The sequence below is a fragment of the Aegilops tauschii genome, chromosome 7 (assembly GCF_002575655.3).
Source record: "Aegilops tauschii subsp. strangulata cultivar AL8/78 chromosome 7, Aet v6.0, whole genome shotgun sequence".
NCBI classification, from domain to species: Eukaryota; Viridiplantae; Streptophyta; class Magnoliopsida; order Poales; family Poaceae; genus Aegilops; species Aegilops tauschii.
This window is the reverse complement of record NC_053041.3, coordinates 238,254,935-238,265,682: the sequence shown is the minus strand read 5'-3', so window position 1 is coordinate 238,265,682 and position 10,748 is coordinate 238,254,935. Positions and strand designations below refer to the sequence as shown.

The 10,748-nt window shown below is 44.4% G+C and overlaps 1 protein-coding gene across 1 annotated transcript; it reads left to right on the top strand.

The window, feature by feature from the left end:
• The first annotated feature begins 6,686 nt into the window (after positions 1 to 6,686).
• On the top strand, positions 6,687 to 10,015 carry LOC109787494 (uncharacterized). The gene is made up of 6 exons (XM_020346040.4): positions 6,687 to 6,999; positions 7,949 to 8,031; positions 8,518 to 8,604; positions 8,744 to 8,892; positions 9,081 to 9,212; positions 9,566 to 10,015. Exons 1-6 carry the CDS (start codon positions 6,870 to 6,872, stop codon positions 9,753 to 9,755), a joined length of 771 nt encoding a protein of 256 aa, XP_020201629.3. The 5' UTR covers positions 6,687 to 6,869; the 3' UTR covers positions 9,756 to 10,015.
• Positions 10,016 to 10,748: the final 733 nt, after the last annotated feature.

Sequence of the window (10,748 nt, the reverse complement as noted above, 5' to 3'; positions counted from 1 at the left end):
CAAGACGTTGACATGACCCATGAGGGCCTAGTCGCCTAAACCCCCAAGGCGTATGGGGATCCTAGAAGCCTCTTGGAGCTCTCCTTTTACCGCATGCTTGCTCATCAAGTTTTAGGGGATTGCCAAATTGTTTCAGTATGTAATTGATGACAATAATTTTCTTAGCAATATTCGCTTGTACTACATATGTTAATAATGCTATATTTTTTCCTTTTGAACTTGATAATGCTCTTATTTACTTAAACAAAGTATTTATTGCACGGAAACTAAAATCACAAATTTTTAAATTTGATGTAAAGTTTTGCATGTTCATTGGCCATGGAAAAAATTCCCAACTAATTAGGAAAAGCATGATGAAAACAAAAACTATATTCAAAGATGAAAACAATGTTTGTGTGAAGGTAAAATCTAGTAAAAATGTTCGGTTACTAGTCTTAAGAATTGACCGCTGGCTTTCGGCCTGTCAACTGGGAGGAGATGAGTGATGGGAGGAGGACAAGTAGGTAGAGGGGGGCAGGTGCCTACAATGGTGACGAGGGGCAAGTGTTTGATCAAGGTATGATGATGTCCTTGGCTTGTGCCTGATACTACCGGTGGCTACAACAATTGATGAGTAGCAGGAAAGAGATGGTGGCGTGTGGTGACATTCCTCGTTCTAATGCTAGAAATAAGATTGGATAAGTAAAGTTTGATGTGAGGTTAGTGTGGGGACACCATGCTCTAATCGTATCCTTGGATTGAGGTCCAAATGAAGAGGGTTTAAGAATTGTTCACGAGTCCTCTTTTAGACTATTTTTCTTTCACTAGTCATCTTTTTTTTGGAGGGCACTAGTCATCAATTGAGGCTTCCAAACCCTAATTTCTCTCGTGTTAGAACTTTACTTGGAATAGTCTCTATGTATTTATTATCACGCATGTTGATTTATGTAAGATTGCAGAGGAAAGGTTATATGTTTGAAAAATCAAACTTTTGATCCTTCAAACAGTTGGAGAGTCTAGTTTGGGCCCCTCGACTTTAGTGATAGGTGGTCCTGATCTCTAACGGCGTTAAAACTGTCCTAATATGGTCTCTTGCCCCTGCAAAGAGTAGCAAAACTGTGACATGTTAGTCATTTCCCACAGTCGTGACGAAGTGTGCATAAAAGTTGAAAACAAATAAGAAAGGGAAGGAAAGACAAACTTATCCTTTTTGGGAAAGCATTATTATTCTGGTATTTTTAAAATATATTAGGACTCTAGGAAGTTGATAACAGTGTGGAATGTTTTTGAACATCATATAATTTGATAAAATTATCGTTGTTTTAGTTTTTTTTCTTATTTTACCATGTTATTAGCATTTTTGGAAGTACTCTTTATTAGTTTTCTACTCCTTCTGTAAATGTTTTGTAGTCCTAATTATCCTTGTGATTCTTGTATCTGTTTTCATGTTTGTTCTCTAACTTCCCCGAAATTTTCAATATGTTTGTGTTTTATGGAGCTTTGAGCTTTTATATTTATTTGATTTTTTTATCAAACCTTAAATGAAAATACTTTATTTGCGCAACTTGATTAATCTTACCGCCATCTACAACTATCCACTCGTTGTTAGGTTTTGCATTACCCACGTCACGTCATTCCCACTGATAACTACTCTACAAGGTGAGAGAGACATAAGTAGAAACGCAAACCTTTCCGTAAAGCATGTGGGCAAAGATTGCATTACTTAATGTAACCACAAAAACCAAAGATAACCGGTCTAGATCATGCCGCATCTGCCTACATTGTCACGTCGCTTGATCAGTACATATATAAGCTGTCACAGTAGCTGAAAGCCTGGAACATACACATAGGTTGGCTGCAATATAGGTTTTTTTGGATTGATCGATAGGCAGGTTCATGCCACGGTTCGTAGGCCGGGTCTAGTCATGCCCTGGGTACGAGCTACGAAGGGGACCGATCGTCCATTTCGTGGTGGGCACGCACGACGGTCCGTTTATCAACCTTTTCCTCCTGGCCCCTCTTCTTTCGGTTGCCCACGATGAACCCGGGCTGGATCTCGACAGATGTCCACGATCTTCTTCGGTAATCGGTAAGTCTAATGTAATGTAATCGCCGTCAAATCGTCCTAGTCGGAGGCGGTGCAGTGCAGGTGCCGACCAACATAAAGGCATGGGATTACGACTTGCATGCGCCTCTTTGCTTCCCCGGATGGCAAATTTGATAAATTTGACCTGTGAATAAAATCAAATCACAGAATGAACTGCCCGTAAAATTATTTCACGCGGCTGACCTTTTTGTGTGACGCCCAACACGAAGGCGCCACACTATACTGTGCAACGCCTCACAGATAGGCGCTACACGCCTGGCCAGCGTTGCACCCCATACTGCCTAAAAATTGCTAAGTCATTGTGCAGAGCCTAATAGCTAGGCGATGCACTGTATAGTGTGGCGCCTAACTCTCAGGCGCTGCACACTGACTTAATAATTTTCGTATCACATGGATGCGACGCTGGCCAGGCGCGTAGCGCCTATCTGTGAGGCGTTGCACAGTGTAGTGTGGCGTCTTCGTGTCGGGCGTCACACAAAAAGGTCAGCCGCGTAAAATAGTTTGACGAGCAGTTCATTCCGTGATTTGATTTCGTCCATAGTTTAAATTTGTCAATTTTGCCTCCCCGGATCGCTTCCAGGGGGGAAAGAGTGTCAAAAGTAGCATGACTTCATCGTACACAAGAGGCACGGCATAGATAAGCATCACATGTTCGCGTCGTGAGCACCATCGCACCGGTGGCTGTGGCTGGCTGGCTAGTTGAGAGGAGATCTCAACCGGTCCTCGGTGGCAAATCCTTGCGCACTAGCACTGTCTAGCGCCAACCCCTTTTTTTTACCAGGAAGTGCACTTGTGCTCTCACTCATGTGGGATATTTTTACAGTCTTGAGAGGTTTGTGTGGTGCATGTGGTCGCTTGTGCTCTTTGAGCTGGCTATATGTGACGTTGCGTTGCATTGGTGCGAGGAAGATGGCATTATTGGGTGATGATTTATGCAAGAACGTACGCACGCCCCATCACATCAATCAATCACCTGAGAATTAAATACTATTATCTTGGAAATAATTACTCGCTGTCTCTTCAAATAATGTTGCTCAAACTGATTTTCCTTTTGGTTTGCGTGGGTTCACATCCAGAGACTACAAGGTGGCCGCGTGACAGTGCACGGTCACGGCCTTTTGAGTTGGATCAAGCAATCGCGACCTCTGTGATCTCCTCTCATCATCTGCACGCCAAAGGAAAAAAAAAGGAAGTATAGGAGTGAATGGCAAGCAGTACCTAACCGTACCAGCGCATCGATGACAAGAAAGAATACACGATTTGCGTGCGTGTGCTTATAATACTTGCTCGAACCGAAAACCGACATGCCAACATGCATGCAGAGTTTTAGCGCGAAATAAATAAAAATATAAAATGCATGCAGAGTTGCAGGCTCAGCTCGGCTCGAGTAGTAAACTGGCAGCCATCGGCCGACTAGCCGGAGCCGGTAGGCGGAAAGGGGGGGAAGACAGCACCGTTGCGCCGCGTCTTAACTTAACAACCATATCTTAATCGGAATCCGGCAGCCCTAGCCCGTGCCGGCCTAGCCATAGGCCGAGGAATCAATCACCCGGACGTGTCTTGCACATACGGCAAAGGGGCAAGCCCCATCACTTGACCCGATCGACTGCCCGATGACCAGCAACAGGAAGCGATATGCCTAGCTAATTGCCTAGGCGAACGTACGTACGGCGCCACCGCCACGTACGAGGTGCGACGGTAACGACACGAGCCTTGCTGTTGCTGCCTCAGCCGTGCGCCGCGGCACAGAGCCATAGCCTGCACCGCACCGCACGCACGTTATGGCGCCGGCCGGCAGCGAGACCGACCCGAGGAAACGATCGAGCAGGGACGTGCCTGTCGTCGCCGCCCGAAGCTGTGGCTCTAGCCAACGGACGCGAGCGCGTCGCTCTCGGCTCGCCGTCTCGCGGGCGGCAGGATGAGGAGGTGGGTGGAGCGGCCCCAGCTACCCGCGCCACCTGGCGCGGCACGGGCCAGTCGACCGCCCCCGGGGCCGGGGTCGCCGTAACGGCTCTCGCGCGCCTGCCTTGCCTGCGCTGCGTGTGCGTGTGCGTGGCGTGGTCCGATGGCGACGGGGAGCGCTCGCGTTTTGTCTGCTCCCATCGACAACACACGGCTCAGCGCGCGCGCGCGATGGATTTCAGGATTTGGACGGCACTTGTTTTCTAATTCCACCCTGATTTGGGGATGTCATCTTGTCTCTCTCGCGGTCGCGGGCAGCACCGGCTTCGTCACCGTGTCGTTTGCATTGCCTTGTTTGGTGACCGCCGGTCGCATATACAAATGCACGGCGGCCGCGTGCGCGGATACGATGGTGGCGTAGGGCCATCCATCTATGTGAGCAAGTTCATTCAATTGTGCCGGGTTGGAACGGACAAACGGCTCCTTTTGCTAACTTGTTTGTTTCACTTTTCAGACAAGATTAGAGAAGGGAACGCGAATCAGCCAGCAAAATTTGTAGCAGTTGACCACACCAGCGTGGAGGACGATTACGTGCACTCAACAGCGTACGCGATCCTGTTCAAGTCCAGCAAATCGTATGTATATTCCCCAATCTGCTTTTGGAGTGTTGCTCACTTATCAAACACAGGATATGTATCTTCTATCCTAAGCAAAACCATCCATGATCACCATCACGCGAACCGACTTCATCGTGCTGGACCTGCCCTAAGAAGAACGCATGATTGATTACTGAAAGGTCGGTGCAGCGGCATCAACAGTTTGGCGCAGCCACAGAAATAAAGGATCAGCTAGCTGAACGATGTGCTCGTCAAAGCACCTGCCGAGTGCCGAACAAATAAAAGAATCGCGAGCGGCACCAGCAAGAAGATCCTGGGGACGATATGATGTGTCCAGCCTGAGCAGGATTTGATTGGCACGCAGGCATGGAGCTTCCGTGTCCATGCTGTCATTGTCCATGCTTGTGATATTCTGTGCGATCCATTGTCCATGCTGTCATTCTTCTAGTATCCTTCCACTGCGACTCGGTGTCATGAGTTTTCTTCTTCATGAATGATAGTATAAGCAACCGGAGACTATGAGGGTGTTTGGTTCAGGGATTTTTTAGTCCCAGAGACTAGAAAAAGTCCCTAAAAAGTCCCTAGGAACCAAACGGGAGGGACTTTTTTACAGGGACTAGAAAAAGACTCTACTAGATAGTCTTTTTTGATTAGTCCCTGGGACTAGAAAAAGTCCTAGTACTTCTGAACCAAACACCCCCTATGTATGTTCACTGCTCTCGAGAATTCCGTTTCACTCGGGGGACGAATATTTCAACCGTGTTTCTTGTCCTTCTCTAAAAATATGCCATGGGGGTGCTCGCCCCTTTGGTCTCGTTTTTTAGAATTGCGTTTCAAAAAAAAAATGCTCTCGAGAATGACTGGACCAAGACAGCAGACGAGTTTCCTGCCATCCAAACTGCTCTGGTGTGCAACTTTTTTTTAGAAATAAGGCGCTTGCGCGGCTTTAGCAAACTAAAGCGCTTAAAGCGGTACTACAAGGTTCGATTACACAAAAAACGAAAGGTTCGATATAGACCTGAAGGGCCATGGCGCACAAGCCAACGAATGACGATACAAAACTAGACTGGAGATACACGACGATCATCTGAGCTTGATCACCCTCCATGATGGCTGCTTTCCTCCTGAGAGCCTCTGCCTGTTCGCGTAGTTTGTCGCATAACGTCTCAATAGCGAATGCTTCGTGGTTTTGCTCAATGGTTTCCACAACTGTAATAATAATAATCACTTTGTACAATGCATCAATTGAGTGTTTAATAAAGATGCCTTCGATAAAAGCATTGTTTATAATATTCCATAGAGCCCACGATAAGGACGTGAAAATCAACCAGGCCACTTTGCGTGAGAGTTCCGTTAGCCTCCTGCTTAGGATGTGGAATGCTGCGAAAGAAGCAAGTGCCCGCTCCACCAAGTAACGTCACACACACATCCCTAAAGAAATTATGCCAGAATGCATTTGAAAAAAATATATGATTTGTGTCTTCGACAGTTCCACAAAGTGGAAACAAGCCGTCTCCTCCGTGGCGCTTTTGAACTTTCACACCCGAAGGCAGCTCATCACCCATAAGCTGCCACATAAAAATCTTGATGTGCCAATGCCATGGTGTGCAACTACTTCAGGCATTTTGGCTCTGACGTCAATCCAAATTTTTCCTTAGCAAGTTTTGGCATCAGATCGGACCTGGAAGGCATATGATTTTGTAATGTACTTTTTTGGGGCCAGATTCCCTCCAATCGTTGATTTTTTTTCGTGGGGATCGTTGATTTGTTCAATCTTTTTTTGCCAATGCCTCGAACAAAATTATTTGAAATGGTGTCTGAGGACCAAATTTTGGCAGGACAAAATTGTGGCAGATACGGTGAGGACAAATTTGGCACCAAATTGATCATGCATGCCAAAAAAAAATCAGGTGATCGGATCCTGGGTTTACCAAAAACCCATGCCGTGGTTTCTGCCTTACGTGCATGCTGTAGAGTCGGCCTATCAATTATGGGCCGGACGACTTCTCCCATTGGGCCTGCTTTTTCCGAGCTGTCCTCCACGTGACGACCCAACAAGAATCCCGTGCGTCCTCCCACGCATCGCATCGTGATCTGCTTCCAGACGAGTCCCTCCCACCACCCCCCCCCCCCCCCCCCCCCCCCGCCTCCTGCATCTCCTCCGCTGTCCCACTGTCCTCCCGTGATTCTCCGCGTCCCGCCGCTCCTAGAGGCTAGAGCCACCGCCACTTGCTCCCCTCCCCCTCCGCGCGGCGCTCACGGCGATGGATGAGTGGGTTCGCCAGGCCGAGGCGTGGGCGGGCCAGGCCGAGCGCTGGACCCGCCAGCAGCCCCCGGAGCAGATTTACGTCGCCGTCGCCGTGATTGCCGTCACAATTCTGGTGCTCCTCGCAGGTGATTTGCCGAGCCTAAGCTTCTTCTCGCAGTGTGTCCTTGCTACCGGCTGTTCGCGCAGTAGTCAAGAGCGTGTGCAGAATGCGGTCCCTGAAAAACTAGGCAGATAGATGCGGCAATTTGGCAACTTAAGAGCTGTCCCGGGAGCAGGTCCGCTTTGCCTGAAGGTTTCGGGCTTGTTTGAATTTGTGCGCTTCATGTGTAGCTCTAGTTTTTGACTGATAGTACAAACTAGCTGTGGATGAGCAGTTGTGTCGTTGGCTCCAGTGGAATTTCACCACGTTCAAATACGATTTTATCGTAATTGAGTCCATGCCTTGGGTCAAACTGAGAGCTGGTGCATAGTTTGTGTAATTTAGCTTGAATGGGGCAGCAGTTTGCCGTTTCCTGTTTAATTATACTGGATAAAAAACATAATCTACAGTATGGATGTAGTATACTGTCTGTATATGCTGTGATGCATTGTTGATTTTGGATTTGTACACATCCTTACTTCTTTTTTATATCATTGACTCAGAACGGAAGCAGAGACGTTCAAATTGTCAGCTGATTTATACTTTATACTTTACAGTGGGCCATAAGGTGTAGCAAGTTAGTGGTGAAGTTTTGTTGATTTTATCCGCATTTAATATTTGAAAGTGCATGCTATAAAATCTTAATACTGCAAAATGTTGGAAATTATGAGTTCTTAAACATCAATGCTTCTGGCAGAGTGAGAATGATATGATAATATGTGTCGTGTTAATCTAGAGATAATTTGTTTTCAGAGTGCAACATTTGAACTTATTACCTTAGTTTATATCAATGGTGCATCTCAAGATTTGAAATACATTGTTGTATTGCTGTACTTGCCTACTTGGTAATATTTCTGTTTTTGTGATTATAATTTCACTGGTGCTATAGATGTGCAGCAATTGATGAGCAGTGTATGTCTGATTTTTCTTAACAGCTTCTTGTCTGAAATCATCGAAATCAAATACCATTGTGCTATCCGGGCTAAGTGGAAGTGGTAAAACTATTCTTTTCTACCAGGTAATTGTCTACTATGGCAAGTCCCTCTCCCACCTCGGTATTACAGTTACTCACATTCTAGTGGCCAGAGTAAGGACCTTGCATATCTAGGTTTGCTAATTTGATTGCCAGTTTTTCTGTCTCTCTTCATTGCCAAGTTTTAGTGAGGGATTAGGCTATGATATTTGTTTGCAATCTGCCGTTGTTTATCCTTCATTTCATGCAGACTAGAAAATGACTATCTTAGCTTAACTTCTACTCTGATTGCTATCGTCGTATGACTTATCTGTTGTTTCTCTTGCTTAGTTGCCTTGATTTTACTGTCTGAATTCTTATACTCCAATTTTTGTGTTGCATGCCTGCATGTTGTTATTTTGATTAACCGAGACATTTTATTTTATTTACTTTTCTCCATTTGTTTTTTCACTCATATTATCCTTGACGCAATTCAACGGTGGTCTATACCATCGTTTTTGGGTGCTAATTTGGCCTTTCTCTTCCTGTTAGCTTCGTGATGGGTCATCTCATCAAGGAACTGTGACATCGATGGATCCTAACAATGATACGTTTGTGCTACATTCAGAGCTTGAAAGGGTTAGGCTGTTTTCTTGGAGATGAATCTTTTTTACATCTTTATATAAATATAAATCAAAGGCTACCATTCTTTATACAGACATATTCATTTTCTGGCTGCAATATTAGTTACTTGACTTTGCTTTTGTTCACTCTGCAGAAAGGCAAAGTTAAACCTGTCCATGTTGTTGATGTTCCTGGTCATGCAAGGCTGAAACCCAAGCTGGATGAATTCCTGCCTCGGGCAGCTGGAGTTGTTTTTGTTGTTGATGCTCAGGATTTCTTGTCTAGCATGCAAGCTGCTGCAGAGTAATTTTGCTGACTTTATATCCGTTCTCAGGAAAATTTATGGTTTCTACTCCTGTTGACCCCGTCACATGACGGATCAAAAATAAGAGGGTGCTTATGAGCTCAGTTCATGTTCAAACATGTAAAAATAGTATGATCTGGTGCAGTTAGTAACTTGATAATGTTCTTACAGTTATCTCGCATCACAGGTACTTATATGACATTTTGACGAAGGCTACTGTGGTAAAGAAAAGGATTCCTGTTCTTATATTCTGCAATAAAACAGACAAAGTTACCGCTCACTCGAAGGAGTTCATCAAGAAGCAGCTGGAAAAAGAAGTGTATGTTTTATTTTTCACATAAACATATTGGCATAGTTAGAAACCTAGAATAATAATGCATTAACTTGGGCTGGAATCTACAGTAAATTATGTGATTTCATGGATTTTGCCTCTATTTACTGCATCTTGATGTATCCTATTTTTTTTCAGTTATGCTAGAAAAAACGTTTACATACTTATATTGTCGTACGTTCTGTTCTTAACGAACTGATCCTGAAATAACTGAGGCCATTCCATAAACTCATAAACTTAAATCATCTAATAATGGAGGATGCCCCAACTACTTGGACAGACTAGGTTAAAGCGATTCTCAAATTCTACAAGGCCCAACAATGATTATTTTTGTTTTGCAGGAACAAGCTTCGGGAATCGAGGAATGCCATATCATCTGCTGACATCACTGATGAAGTTGAGCTTGGTGTCCCTGGAGAGGCATTCAACTTCAGTCAATGCCAGAACAAGGTGACAGTTGCTGAAGGCGCTGGTCTCACCGGTAATGTTTCAGCAGTCGAGCAATTCATCCGCGAGCACGTCAGGGCTTAGATTTGTCTCGTCCTTTCAGAGTAGTGTTTATGTCTCTGCAGAATTGCTGTCTGAGTTTGCGACTAGTTTTACCTGATGAAAGAAGGGCTACCATGGGTGTGCTGACTCTGTAGATGTGTAACGATTTGCACTGCTAGCTCTTGACTGACGTTGACTCACATGATTGGTGGTTTCACATGAACATTTCACAAGTTTCAGAGGAAACTGCCATGTTCCGAAAGGGGCATCGATGATTTCAAAACAGTTGGTTATTCTGTCTATGATACCCTGTTCGTTGTTGCTGCTTTGCCGTTAACCATTCTATCTAGACTTCAAAATGGAAAAGTTTGTTTAGCCTGAGGGCTCTCAATTTTCTTTACACGATGTTAAGACAACTCGGAGCATCGCATCACATCAAAAGTATAATCAGGTAATTTCATTACATTGACCAAAAGTATAATCAAGTATAATTGTAGTTGATAGTTTTTTCAATAAATTTTGGTCAAATTTTGCATTGTTTATAGGGAAAATTTATACGCCACATATAACAATGAATAAACCAGCAAAATTCTTTCTAATGTTTTAGATATGGAAGAAATAATTTTTCTGTAGAAATATCACAAGTACCACTGCGCCTTGGGCTGGGTTGCCACAAGAAAAACTATACCCAAAATCCTTCATAACCGCGTGAATTACAAAACATCAATTTAAAGTGCTCTTAAAGTTCTAAGTCCGGTTGCTCAAACGGATGCCTTTACCTACTTATAAAATTGAATAATTAACGGAAATGATAAATCCTGAATGTTCGGATTTTACCCATGGCAAATCGAACATTTTTTATGGCAACTTTAGTTGACGTGAGATGGCAAGTTTAGTTGGCAAGCATGACAATTTTCTGGTGAAAACCAAACCGATGACAAAATTGCCATGTTTACCAACTAAACTTGTCATCCTCATTCAACTAAAGTTGCCATAAAAAGTGTTCGATTTGTCATGGACAAAATCTGAACATTC

Coding starts and splice junctions, on each gene's coding strand:
- LOC109787494 (XM_020346040.4), top strand. CDS start 6,870: ATGGATGAGTGGGTTCGCCAGGCCGAGGCGTGGGCGGGCCAGGCCGAG. Junction 7,000..7,948: donor AATTCTGGTGCTCCTCGCAG/GTGATTTGCCGA, acceptor TTTTCTTAACAG/CTTCTTGTCTGAAATCATCG. Junction 8,893..9,080: donor AGCATGCAAGCTGCTGCAGA/GTAATTTTGCTG, acceptor CTCGCATCACAG/GTACTTATATGACATTTTGA.